Genomic DNA, 13,996 nt, shown 5'->3' on the forward strand with positions numbered 1-13,996 from the left:
GTTTATATTGTGTGCTACACTTTACACTTCAACTGTACTACATTTCAGAGGGAATATTACATTTTAACTCCACAATATTCACCTGAAAGGTATAGTAGCTTTTGAGATGATGATTTTGCACAAAAAGACAGATAGAGATAAGCTTTTAAAACACAATACAGTGTTAGAGATTAATCCAGTGGTTACCGACCTTTTTGGCTTGTGACCCCTTACAAAACAGCAGTGGCTGGTTAGGGCCCCTTGTTACAGATGTCTGTGAGTTATTAGAGGCGTAATCAAAGAGTAATTGTACACATAAAGTTGTGTATGTGGCTCCAGAGCTTCAGGACAGCTGATAAATTGCCTCCAGAGATGTTGTTTGCTCACAAGACCTTGAGGGTAGAGCCTTGTTTTTTCTGCTTCTCTCACACATTAAATAGCCCATGACCCCTCAGATTTATCTTGTGACCCTCTGGAGGGGCCTGACCCCTAGGTTGGGAACCACTGGACTAAACTATGTAAGTGGATGTAAAGCAATTCAAACTAGCTCCACCTCAGGCGACAGTGAGCACTTTTACTTTTGAAGCTTTCAGTTTCATTTTGCTGATAATACAGCTGGATTTTATTGAAAACAGGACCATCACATACAATGCAGTACCTTTATATTCTTATATTGGTTCTTATCTTCCTCTTACTCTGTTCTCATCCTTGCCTCTCAGATAAGACAGATTGGTTGTGGTATGGCAATTGTGAGTTTGTAGCAACTTGAGCATGATGGAATATGAGTTGAGTGGTGTAAGATTTCACAAAATTGTTATTCCCAGCATGTTGACTATCATATCTTATAATAGTTTGAACTGCGGGTTGGATAATCCCCATCTCCATCTGAACTGTTAGAGGGTCATATTACAGTCAGTCATTTCACAAAGATCATTAACTCTGCCTCTCAACCCCTCAAAGCAGGCTTGTTTATTTGCAGTTGGATGCATTTAAACATAATGCATGCCATTTCCTTTGTGTTGCCGCCCCAGCCTCACAGCACTTGGAGTCCTGCAGTAATCCAAAAGAACATCTCATCATGCAGTTGTTTTCGCTGCCTCCCCTGCTGATAGCTGCCCTCACACTGGGAGACACCAGGCAGCTCACTGCAGCCTGCGTCAGAGGATGGGAGGGTGCCTCTCAATCCGCTCTGTGAGGCCTGACAGGGCCACTTTTTATGGTCTCAAAAGCAAAGTCTGTCATGTCTTGGGCCCCTTAGGCAACATTTGATTCTGTCATCATTATTTCTCATTAACTTCATTCTGTAAGTGCGGACCACATAAAAGGTACCATCATTATTAGCATGTGGAGGTTTAGAAATCCTCCTCCTCCCATGCAATAACACATTTATGTCACTGTACCTGTGTCCATGTAAATGATAGCGACAGTTGTGGAGTACAGAGAGCAGCAGCGCCCTCTGACCTTGGCAAATTTGTGTAATTATGTCAAAGCGGGAGCCGCAAGGGCAACCTGTGCTGCATTCTTCACAGTACACGCTGCCCATTAGAGCATTCATTAAACACAGCTTAGCTCAGCGAGTGACCAGTAAAGCTGATGGAATTAGTCTCAAGCTGTGTTTCCACCACCGCAGACACACCTGACGGACCAAGACGGCTGTTCAGTTCCCAAACCCCCCTCACCCCCCACACCCGCTCAGCTTGTCGTCTGGTTACAGAGCAACCAGGGAACACTTCAGACCAAAATAGGTTCTAGGTTTATGTGACTAATAGTAAACTGGATGGCTAAAGAGCGAGAGAGCGACCATGTTTCCACCTCTGACATAATGATAGAATAACATGTTCATTGTTTTCTACAGATTGAGGCCACGGCTTCTCATTTTATCAACATAAACTGAAAAATAATGATCATGTTCAGCATACTCCAACACATAATACAACACTAGCACAAGAAAATTAAAAATTCAAGAGAACTTCAGTATAATTCTTTATGTGAATACACAATACAGCACATAAGCAAACGTAGCCAGGCACAGGATAATGGGTGCTTTCTCTGTGTTTTAGTATCAAGAATAACTTACAATCACAGTATTTTAAAAGCTAACGTGTTCCATGAAACAGACTTGAAATAATATTTTCTTCTTTGTTGGCAGAGAAGAAGAGATATAATGCTGAGGCCAACCATGAGTAAGGAATATAAAGCTTTTTATTAAAAATATGTATTTTTACTGATCACAGCAGGTTCTCTGAAAATGTAATGTTGGCTTGTCCAGGTGAGTCATTAAAAATAACTGCAACACATATTTGGTGGTGTTTTCTACAAGGTCTCATTATCACTGTTTTGCAAAACATTTTTTCATAAAGCAACCCTTATAAAAGATGCTGTCTTTGATATAAATCCAGATATTTCCATCATTATTTTCAAACAGTTCGGAGTGCAATTCTACAGGTGATAGTGTTGTGCTGTCTCTATGCAGGTAAATCATTTACGAAACGTCCCTTAAACGTACTCTGAGCGCTTCCTAAAGGAAACATCTGTACTCATCCCCTGGTATCTCTGCTCCAACACGGGCTCAGGCTCTGCCTGTGAACATGAGCAAGAGGTGACCAGAAGGAGCCCGGCCACTATGAGAAGAAATCCTCCGCCCCAGCCGCAGAACAGGGCGTCACCAAACTCCCATCGTGGCACCACATCCGGTACTTGATCATCAAAGAAATGTATCACGGCTAAATGGGCCATGTAGGACACGGGGATCAGACACAGCACTCCAGAAATCATTCCCATCACCCCTCCTATGATGGTTAAACGCTTCTTCGTTTGGTGGCCTCCGTGTTTATTACAGCTGTTGACCAGGTAAAGTCCAGGTATAGCCACCAGCATTCCCAGCATGCCCACAACAAGGGAAGAACACATGAGGATGCGGGCCAGCTTGAGGTCACTGGAAAGGCCGAGCAGGGTGTCATAAGCTCTGCACTCCATGCCCCCGATATCCTGGACCACGCATGTCTCCCACAGGCCCAGCTCGTAGCTCTCTACCGCCAGCAGCGCAGTGGACATGGTCAGCCACTGTGGTAAGATAGTGGAGGCTAAAGCGCACAGCCACGCTCCGACATAGACCAGCATCCCCAGCAGCTCCAAAGCGCAGGCGCATGTGTCCATCTTTCTCTCTCTCTCGCTCTGTTTCTCTCTCTCTGGCCTCCACGCTTGACAGAGCCTCAAGAGTTCTTCTTCTATGGCTGCACTTGAGTTGGAGAGGCCTGTGGATGTCCAGTTGGGACAGGAGCCGCTCACAACACCTGGTAATTAGAGTTGACTGCTCAGGCTCTGGACTCTGAGCTCTTTCACAAACAGTGCCCACTCAGAGGAGCTCACATCCTCTGCTGCAAGGAGGAGAGGGGGCCCGTTCGGCCCTCCCCTTTGTGGTCCTCCTGCTCCAGCTGCTGTGCCAATGGGCAGCAGGGGCAACAGGGCCATTCTTAATAGCAGGCCACAAGGGATGAAATTAAATGTAGACAGGATATAATATTGTGTTTTTTTGCGTAGGAAATGATCTCCCTGATGTCCATTTAATGCATCCTGTCTGATCTCAGAGAGACAGCAAAATAAATAAGTAAATAAATTATCATGGGCCAACTTAAAACATCACAGTCAGGTAATTATATAATAATGCAAAAAAAAAAAGATAAACTTCAAATAAACCGGCCTGCATCTTGAGATATTATAAAATCTCCAGTTTTTATTCTGTGATTAAGATTAAAATGTTCATTTTGTGAGTTTATAAGTAAACTATTTACAGTCATAAAAACAGTTATTAATGTATCAAGAAGGCAGTCTTCCTAAGTAATTACTTTATTGTCCATGTAATAAAAATAAATAAAAATCTGCTCCACGGATAGTTTACAGTTGACCATTTCTTAAGTTTGTGACAGCGAGTGTCACAGTAAGGCTTTTCACTGCATGTGACTGAAACAGAAACAACAGTGCAGCTTATTGTGTGCTCTCATATGAACACTACATGGCTTGTGGGAAATGATCGTAGGAGGCTATAGATCGAAGCTCTGATGCGAGAAAATGTTTCCCAGCCATGAACACACACACACACACACACACACACACACACAATATGCAAACAAAAATGACCACATAAAATCCCCAGTCTGTTAAATTGCTCCTCCTCTGGAGAACAAAATGCCCAGCTGACTGCACTGACATCTTGACAAAGTGGCCACACTTGCTCAGCTGCACCCCCACACCTACACAAACACACAGTCAGGTGTGCTGGTGTCACTATGCAAACGGAGAGGTCTGCACGGGGGACTGCAGTTACAGGCAGTACCAAACCCCCAAAGAAAAAGGCAATATTTTCTCAGTCTCAGAAGCATAACTTCAGAAGAACATAGGGAGAATGTACCTGTCATAATGACTACCGGTTTGGCAACAGACGTTCCCCCTGTTTGGAAATTCCTCTTGAATTTCTTGTCACACTAAATTTCAGTCACTGCACCAGCGTTTAATCAGTGTTGTTGTAGTTCTGATAGTCACAGACAGAGGTCAACAAAGGTCCTGGATCACCTAAAACATCAAAAAACTGACTTTAACTCAAACGTATCTGTTGCTGTAACAGTGTTACTTCCGGTCTTCTATATTCTGCTCTTATTTAATAATTTTCTTTTATAAGTGGTCATGACGATATGGCATACCATGGCTCTGACCCTTGAACTCTGTTCAATTAGCTTCTGACTCACAGTTTCAGGAACAATTCCTGTGCAATAACCTGTGTGTGTACCTGTATACCACATCCACCTCCGACATGAACATATAATAATAATTATAATGATAATAATCATTTACTCCTGAATCCTTTGCACTCTGCTTATTGTACTGTTGTCTCAATCTGTCTATATTGTTTTTGTTTCTGTTTATAGTGTGTTTATTTTATTTTATCTTATTTTAAAATTGTATTATTGTCTGAGTAAGCACATCATGAGCAATGAACAATCCTGAGTGAAATTCATTGTATGTGTATACATACCTGGCAATAAAGCGGATTCTGATTCTGATTCCTTTAAGCTGTTCTGATGGAAGATTTCACTTTTATTTGGTTGTACTCACTGTAATAAGTTGCTCCTGCAGCTGGGGGTGGCGATGAAACAGCGGAAAAGACACATGCCTTTGGTGTGAGAGACCCGGGTTTGATTCCCACTGTAACACATCCACCAATGTGTCCCTGAGCAAGACACTTAAACCCTAATTACGCCAGAGGCATGCGACCTCTGGTATATACAGTATATGGCAATTGTGAGTTGCTTTGCAGAAAAGCAAAGTTTATTATTGTAATTAAATGTAACGTAATTAATAGTCGATGTGGGCCCTCTTTGCTCTAATTGGCCCTGAGGAACAAATGATTGGTCCAAATTGTGGCAAAAAAAAAGTGGTCTTAAGTAGAGGGCCATAGAACAAGGCCCTCAGACCTTAGTGCCCCCAACAACATCAGGACCATACAGCATGTTTTTAAAGTTATCAATTACAGCTGTGCTTTACCTGCTGTGACAGGCCAAAATGAAAGCACCTATTTCACAGGGGCGATGTTGAGCGTGACCGGGTGGTGTTGTTAATGCTGCTGTGTCTATTGGAGACACCAGGTGGCGCTACTGCACCACTGAAATAACCCTGCAGTCAACAACCAACCCCGGGTTTGTCACTGTGTTCAGGGGGGAGTTGTCCCTGCATGAAAGTTAAACTCGTGATACAAACTACTTACCTACTTCAGTGATAACATATTCCCACATAATAGTAAGTAAGTATTTAATGACGTGAATGGCCACTTATGCCAATCCACAGGTTGTTGTTTGAAAGCTGAACAGTAACGTTAGCTACTTAAATGTGGTCTTGTTCCTGCCTCTTTTACCCACTGAGTGACTGAATTATCGCTGAGGTGAAACATTAAACACATTTTTATATATTTTCACAGCAACTATACGCTTTAGTGAAAGCTTTGAGCTCTGAAGTTTCCCTATTGGACAGAGGAGCTCGCTCAGTCGTACGTCCGACCGTTTATGCAAATCCGCTCTTCCCCGAATATGGACACGGAGGAATGAAATATGGTGGAGGAGGCGAACATGGAGGACCGAGGACCGTGAGAGCGCTGCGGTAGTGTTTTTTTGGGGGGGTTGTAAGAAGAAACGTGGATGTACCCTCTGCAGGACTATTTCTACGGACAACCTCGGTGGAAAGTTTTGTATTTGCGTCTCCATTTTGTGCGCCGACAAGTGCGTCGAGGTAGAGTTTGTTGTAATGCGGTGAAGACCGACTTTTTCGGGGGGATAAAAAGCAGGGCAGAGGGCTTCAGCCCTCTCATCATCCCGACGCTATGCCGTGGGTCAGCGGCGGTAAGCGGAGAGAGAGCTCGGAGCTGCCGCTGCCCGCGGGCTGGGAGGAAGCCCGGGATTACGATGGCAGAGTCTTTTATATCGACCACAACACCCGGCAAACTTCATGGATTGACCCCAGAGATAGGTATGCTAAAGGCCTGGGAGCACTGGGATTACACACACTCACACAAAGTCACTTTAATTCACCAAGCCTTCCTGACAAACTACCAGAACTTAGCCCGGCGTTACTGGAGGAGATGCCAGGGCGGCCCGGGCGGAGGGGGGCGACGACTCCAAGTGGAGGCAGTTTTGTTTTGTTTCTGTGGACAGGGCAGTAAACTCCCTCCATTCCCTTTAACGTGACAAAAGGTTGCGGTGGATATTGTAACCACGGCCGATGAATCAGATGAGATTTGGCAGCAGTTGTGGCCTCGATCCCCTACCTCTTGAAGAAGTACCCATGCAAACACGGGATGTAACGCCCATGGGCACCGACCGTGCGGCTGCTCACATTAATTCTTTCCCAACGTGTATCATTAAATGTAAAGTCTGACAGGTCTTTGACATGGAATAAGACAGCAGCTCAGCCTTTCCGGTTTGTTATGTTTCACCAAACAGCAGCCCCAGGTACAGTAAGAGACTGTGACGGTACCCCGTCGGTCTGGTCACCTGAGTTTTTTTAGTAATCTGATTCTTCTTCATGGAAGAGGAAATTTAATGCAATATCAAACGTCAGTCAGATTCCTCAGTAAACTGGTCAGATTTATGACTTCCAGTGACCTGAAACATTCCTGGTTCATACACCTAACAGTGAGCTATTGTTATCCAGCTCTCTTTTCCTTTTCATACAAATACACCTCTAGTCCAGTAGTGTGTCGGGTTCAGCTCTGAAGACTACTTAATAATGTTGTAGTTCATCCCAAAATTACCCACAATGTGTGCGTTTCACTCTGTTTGCCAGTGGAGCGTAGTACAGCACCAGCTTTAAACTCCAACTCCCAGAAATCTTTGTGAAAATATGTGAGGAATGCTAGTTGGGCCACTGGGAAAGCTGCAAGGATGTGCTTTTGTGGGGACTGGGATTTCACCAACCCAGCAACAGGCTCAATCAGGCATTCAAAGCAGACTTTGTGAGATTACTGGGAATTATAGCAAGTATTTTAACTCTGCTGCATTATGAGGGAAAGGCAGAAATTCACAGTGTCTGACAAAAACAACACTCCAAGTATGGTCTGAGATATGACTGTGTGAATTTCCGTCTCTTTCTGCTTGACATTTTAAACCAGATTTCTTGCATCTGATTTCAGCAGTGGGAATGTAGTAGCTCCGTGTAGTATAGATAAGGAAAACCTGATTTCCTTGAACGCCCCCTCTTCCCTGCAAGTTGATTAACCATTGTTATGTCAGGCTGATAGCAGTTTCACAAGATCTTACAGTCATCAGTGTTTGAGGCAGGAGGGCTCTGGGTTTCTTTTTACGTTTGTATGACTAAAGAATCTTTTCCGCATTTGTTCTGCTGCTGCTCTGTGATTTATAGGTTATCTCGGCCAGAGGAATGTCTTCTGTCACCACCTGATACTGACTTTCCAATAAATCACATCACTGTACAGCCCTAAAGCTGACTTTATGCTAACATGCAACAGATACAAAAAGGTGTCAGCTATTCAGTCAGTGTTGCTGCTCCTAAAAAAATGCAGTTCATTCCATCAGCTGCAGATAAAATGACTGTTTACATGCCAAGTGGATGGCAGCAGCAGAGAGATGAATGTGGCGATGATAAGAGTTTCATACTTTTCCCTGTGTTTGACAGCTGCTCTGTTTAAGTACAACTAAAAACAAAGGCTGGTGGTTTATGGATTGTTGTCTGGTATCTACAACATGTTATAATAGGCCTCATCAGCATGAGTTATAGGCTTTAACTGAGTGTGAAGTAACACTAAATGAGATAGTGTCTACACCAGAGGTTTGATTGTTGAGATGTGTCACATAAAAATGAACCTAATGGTGCGGACTGTAAGCTTTGACATGTAGTATCCTCATAATGATGGTGATGACCGCTTAGTTCGCTTTGGGATGGTCATATTATTGGCTGACATTAACTTGAATTTTTATGCTAGGGTTTGCTGAAGTTTAATTGATCTGAAGATTAATTGATCTGTTCTTGTTTCCTAGTTTTAGTTAGAACTGAAAATGTTTCTAGATAAATTGTTGAGTCTATAACGTGTCAGTCCAAAACCCAAATAGTAATAATGAGAAAACAAGCACATAATTCACATTTGAAAAACAGACTTTAATGATTAATCAAAATTGTTGCTATTTCATTTCTGCCAATCAGCTATTCAATTACCAAACTAATTGTTTCAGCCGCTGTTAGTTTTGATGACCAGTAGTGGAATCTGTTGCTGTGGATTGTCTGGAAAATGTTCCAGTCATATTTGTTGGACCTTGGTAGTTTGTGTCAGAGACGGAGGCCATGTTTAAACCTGGCATTAACATGCGTCTTGGCTGATCCAATCTCAAGTGGACAGCTCCATGTACGTCAGTTCACACCTGGCATTGGAATGCGTCTCCAGTGACCACTTGTGATCAGATCTCACTTCTCTGCTTTATATGCAAATAAACACATGCATCATTTCCGTTTGCAAAGACCAAATGCGTTGGTGCGTTTAACCTGAATTTGATGAATTTACTGTTTATTAGAACACAAATAAGACAAGAATTTGGCTGGAAAACACTGCTGGAGTGAAGTGTTTCTCAGGGCTGAATCTCACTGATTACTGTACAAACACACTACTTTATATTATTATTCACTGATTTTCGTGAAACTGGATCATATTTTATGAAGAAAAAGAACGTATTTTCTAGTTTTTCTTTAATATGACCCTGTTGTTGCGCAAATGAGTACATACGCTTAGTTAAGGAGCCGGTCCTTCAGTGTTGCCCGGAACACATTTGCGTACACATTGCTAAAAGAGTTTGGCCATATGGGGCGCAGCTCACCTTCGAATGTGATCTTAGCAGTGGGATCGCAGTGCGTCCTCAATGCATCTTGGGTGCATTCACACCTGCATTTAGAGCTGTCCACTTGTGATCGGATCACCCAAGACGCATGTTAATGCCACGTGGAAACGGGGCCTGACATGACAGATGTGAAGGAACCACAATAGGCCTTATTTGGTAGGGAGCTAACTTTTCCATATTTTAGGCATAACATGAACCTTGTCTGAAGTGAAACCAAGGCTTCAGGAGCTCCCCTCCTCTGATGCTCAAGAAACAAAAGCTTAGTTTGTGTGAACACCTTTTGTAGCAATGCTGAGTGCAGGTACTTGCATCCTGTGATCTGGTGTGTCATGCGGCTCGCTGCTAGGGTCGTCCGATGTGTGTGAGCCTTGAGTCTGCTGACCCGCAGAGAGGCGTGTCAGCGATGGATTATCACCTAATCACTAAAACACAAGAGCCATTGAGCTCAAACGTAATTGCAAACGTTGATCATAACGTGCTGTAATGGAGCTGCGCATCAGCCAGAATTCAAGTATTTCCTCGCTGGTACATTGGACGTCTGCAGCCGGGAGACAAGCAGGATGGAGCTGTGTTGGTTAGATGGCACCATGTAGTGAAAAATTAGATCAGTGTGTGAACGCGTTGCACAGATACCTGGGAAACTGAGCATCCATCAACGCATTGCTTGCAGGAGCGCAAACTCTGGTGTTTAGCTTCACCATGATATGACTTGACTTTGAGTGAGGGAAATGAACACTGCACTTTTTACTCATTGCGTTCACTCTTGCTGATGATAGTGTCTTTGAGGACGGTAGATACCTCAAGCAGCTCAGGGCGGCCCTGCCAGCTCCTGCAGATAAGCCAAGCACTTCTGTGGGGCTTTTTTGTTACTGTGGAATGAGCGTTATGTTAGGCATGCCTACACTAATGCCCAGGGGCTCTGCTTGCTCGCGGCCCCAGACAAAGCAGCAGAACAGAGGCAGTTCCCACGTGTCTGCCTCCTCCTCTCCATCCTGGGCCCTGTAGGCCTCCTTTATTAGCTCTGTTATGCAACAGCCATGGCCGGCCTGCCGCCCAGCAAAGGGAGGCCTTTATACTTGGTCACAAAGCACACCAAATTCAATTATTCTGGAAAGAGTGAGCTGTGTTTCCAGCGCAGAAAGGTTATTCACATGCGCTGAACCCCGCTGTTATTTTGCTTCCCCCAGTGTTTTCATTATGATGGCTCTTTTTTGTCTTTTGGTGGGGGGAGGTTACGAACATGCCTTCGCTTGATCCAGTGTCATTTTGCCCTATGTGTTTTCTGTGTTCTTTTTCATGAGCAAGACAATATGTTCAGCTTTCACCTCGCTCTTTGTTCTGGAAGTTCAAGTCTCTTTCTTCCAGCAGTTAGTGTGACAGGCGGAACTCCTGTTGGTGCTTGGCTTTCCCCGCTGATTACTTATATTTGTGAATGATTTTTTTCAACTATAAAAACACTTATTATTGCCTAGATTTGCTTTGCATAAAATTCTCGGGCTGTGTGTTGATGGCTCTTCTTAAGCCGTTGCATTCAACAGTAGTCTGCTTGTGTTTTATGTGTATATTGTGAAGACTGCTACCTAAACAGGACATGCCAAACTCTGTGGACCAACCTCGAGCTCTGGGCCACCATTGTTTTTTTTCCTTCCACACATCTGCACAATTCTTCTTCAAAAAGAAAGGAAAATGTAGCAGAGAATTCTGGCTCTACCCGTTTGGTGTGTTTTTGTACTTACAGCTTGTCATAGCTTTTTAAAATCTTAAAATGTTAGAGTGGAGAAATAACAAAAAATCTTTTCACTCTCTCTTTTTACTGTAATTCAGCAGCTTTTCATGCACTTGTAGTGTAGTGTGCTCACTCTAAAATGAACTCTTGCGCTTTAGGGACATTTTAGTGTACAATATTTGTCAACAATTAAAACTTCTCTATGAAGAAATGTTTTGTATTAAAACTGAATTATATTAAATGGTCATTTGTTATCTGTTTATACACTAGCATTCAGTTATGAGGTCTTTACAGGAGGAGTTGCAGTTGTTGACAAATGCATAAAAAATTAAGTATATCTGCTTACATCTACATTATAGTCTGTTTATATTGTGGCTTTACCAGCACCTCTAAAGCTCACTAATTAACATATCATGTCTCATTTGTTCTAATCAGTACAAAAAACAAAGCATAAAAATGACAAGAAAATCAAAAATCTTTTTTTTAGACATGCGAGTATTAGACTTGAATACGTGGAAACCCTAACACAACCCCTAAAGCAATCTATAAGAAGATGCTCATTATTGTGAAGAGCACCTGAGCAGTGAATTGAGAGCAATTGGAAGTGGTCTTCTGAAAAGCTACCTTTGCATTTCAGCTGTTTTAATTCAGTAGTGCTCCTGTCTTTGAGTGATACTATCTAGTAGGATAGTCTTAGCCGTTATAACTTTTATCACAGCAAAGCCAACTCTGCTGCTCTCACGATAAGACAAGCCCTTCCCATGTGTCCAGACAGCGTCTAAATGTGTACAGAGACAGAGATCGGTCGGTCTACTTATAGGAGACCTATTTCTATAAGATTCAACACATAATGGGAGAAGCGGGTGTCTGTCAGCTGCTTGGATCCTTGCTGTGAAATGCTGCACCATGCCCTCAGAGAGGCTGGACATTCCTCCCAAAGTTGTTTTCACATTTCTTTTTTAACACAGAATGGAATTTGTAGACCAACAACACTTGTGGCCCTATTTTTTTTCTTCGAGGCTGTGTCTTATCACCCCCCCCCCCCCCCCCCCCCCCCCCCCCCCCCCAGAGAGAATGAAAGCAGGTGGTATTTGTGGTGCACATTGGAGTTAAAAATGGGAACATGGCGATATTTCTGTTTTCGCCTCTTGTCCGGCTACAACACTGCGTCGTGTCACACACATGCAGTGCTTGTCATCCAGAGGTCTGGCCTCTGTTCTTATTTGTAGACTTCAGCAGCTAGCTCGCTGGGACGATAAAAGACGTTCACTCTGGCAGTTTTATCACACTAGTGGTTGGTTTATTTATACAGTGAACCATCACACAATTAAACAATAGTGTGAAAAATTCATCCCATGTGCACTCATACACTGAGGAGACCGCATTGGGCTATGGTGACAACTTGTCTAAATTAACACATTTGGTGGAGTAATCAACTACTGTTTTTGTGTGAACTGAGTGGATGTCATGAAAGACAGCAGCAGAGAACTTCTGAATTTGGTTAGCTGCTTGAAAACGAGTGGCTATTGTGGTCAAGCTAAAGGATAGTAACTCAAGTCCAAAGTTTTAAAACCCGGCTTCTTCGGCCCCATAATTAAATATAACAAGGAATATAATGTTTTGAATCCCCATGTTTGGCACATCTTAATTTGAACATTGTTGTAGCAGAGAAACAAAGGCTGAGGATCTGGTGTGGATGACCAGACCAGACGAGGACCAGCAGCCCAGACTCCAGTTTCACATGCCTTTCCCCTGCAGCAGCCCGTCACCAGGCAAAGGCAGTTTGCTACAGATAGAAATATCCTCTGGGACGACCGAGGATGGCACAGATTATTCTAGAATTAGCAAATGTCTTTTGACAACTAAATATATTTTTGCTGGGAAGTTGTGAGAGATGCGAGCGGGTCCTGCAGCATTTCATTCCTCCACAGCTGAACATGCTTGTCATTCTGTCAGTGACTCTTTTCTATTTCAGATATCTCTCATTTTCTGTTTCCTCTTAGACTGAAAGAAGATCCAGAACCAAGAACAAATCTTTATTAATAATCTTATTCCCAGTTTGTAACCAACCACACCAATAGTTTCAGTAGTCAGATTGCAAATTATAGATACGTTTACCATGTTCAGTGTCCTGCTGTGGTGGTGTTGTATTTTATTCCTTACATCAAAGCTTCCATTTGTTTCCATATGCATATTTACAGAGTGACAGTTGCTTGAGATCCAGTTAGAACTGCAGTGTGTTTATTTTTGCTAAAGTTACTCATTCTTACATGGAAATTCAAGACAAGTCTAAATCAGAAACTAAAATTGATTGAGACGTGTATGTAAACGAGGAGGCATGGCCCAAAGGCTAAAGGGACGGTTTAATCCCTCCATAGACGGGAATGTCATTTGTTTTGCAAGTATTGGGTCATAAACAAAAGCGTTGGATGGATAAGACATTTGACATGGTGACGGTGCTAGATGAAACGTCAAGGAAACAAAGTTATACAATGATTGCAGACGAGAAGTTGACCTGCTGGTGGCGCTAGAGGAAAAGTCAGAGAATCACCAAAGTCATTAGGATTAATCTTCTGGGGGCCATGAATGCCCCCCCCCCCCCTTTCCCCCTAAATAGTTGTTGAGATATTTTAGTCAAAGACAGACAAAGCCATCCATAGAGCCATGGCTAGAACTCCTTAATAGTCACTGCCAGCACCCGTTGTAGAGTTACAGTAATCCTATAGGAGCTCTCTGATAATACTAGTAATAAAGTTATTATAGAAATAATTGTAGCTTCGTAGAGCAGAGCCAGGCCAGCATTAAACTCTGTTGGGTAATGGGTGTTGTTGACCGATTCGCAGTGTCAGCAAACACGGGTTTCCCCAGGGTCACTGTGTCAGTCTGACAGTGCAATGGCACA

The 13,996-nt window shown here is 43.1% G+C and overlaps 2 protein-coding genes across 3 annotated transcripts in view; one reads left to right on the plus strand and one right to left on the minus strand.

Moving 5' to 3' along the window:
* Positions 1-1,949: 1,949 nt before the first annotated feature.
* LOC119901113 (putative claudin-24) lies at positions 1,950-3,417 on the minus strand. Its single transcript, XM_038716596.1, has one exon. The coding sequence runs from the start codon at positions 3,133-3,135 to the stop codon at positions 2,476-2,478; it is 660 nt and encodes a 219-aa protein (XP_038572524.1). The 5' UTR covers positions 3,136-3,417; the 3' UTR covers positions 1,950-2,475.
* A 2,474-nt stretch (positions 3,418-5,891) lies between these two features.
* The window catches only part of wwc3 (WWC family member 3), a 33,844-nt gene continuing 25,739 nt past the window's right edge, over positions 5,892-13,996 (plus strand). The window contains exon 1 of one of the 2 annotated variants that reach the window (XM_038716597.1): positions 5,892-6,492. In XM_038716597.1, coding sequence (XP_038572525.1) covers positions 6,347-6,492 — 146 coding nt within the window. In that variant the 5' untranslated portion in view covers positions 5,892-6,346. The remainder of the gene's footprint in view (positions 6,493-13,996) is intronic. The other variant, XM_038716598.1, reaches the window with a different exon arrangement.

Source organism: Micropterus salmoides, unplaced genomic scaffold (assembly GCF_014851395.1).
Source record: "Micropterus salmoides isolate LMB-PRFRI ecotype aquatic unplaced genomic scaffold, ASM1485139v1 Ms_hic_scaffold_13, whole genome shotgun sequence".
NCBI classification, from domain to species: domain Eukaryota; kingdom Metazoa; phylum Chordata; class Actinopteri; order Centrarchiformes; family Centrarchidae; genus Micropterus; species Micropterus salmoides.

What these genes read in the sequence shown, in the direction of transcription:
- LOC119901113 (XM_038716596.1), bottom strand. Translation starts at nt 3,135, where the DNA reads ATGGACACATGCGCCTGCGCTTTGGAGCTGCTGGGGATGCTGGTCTAT.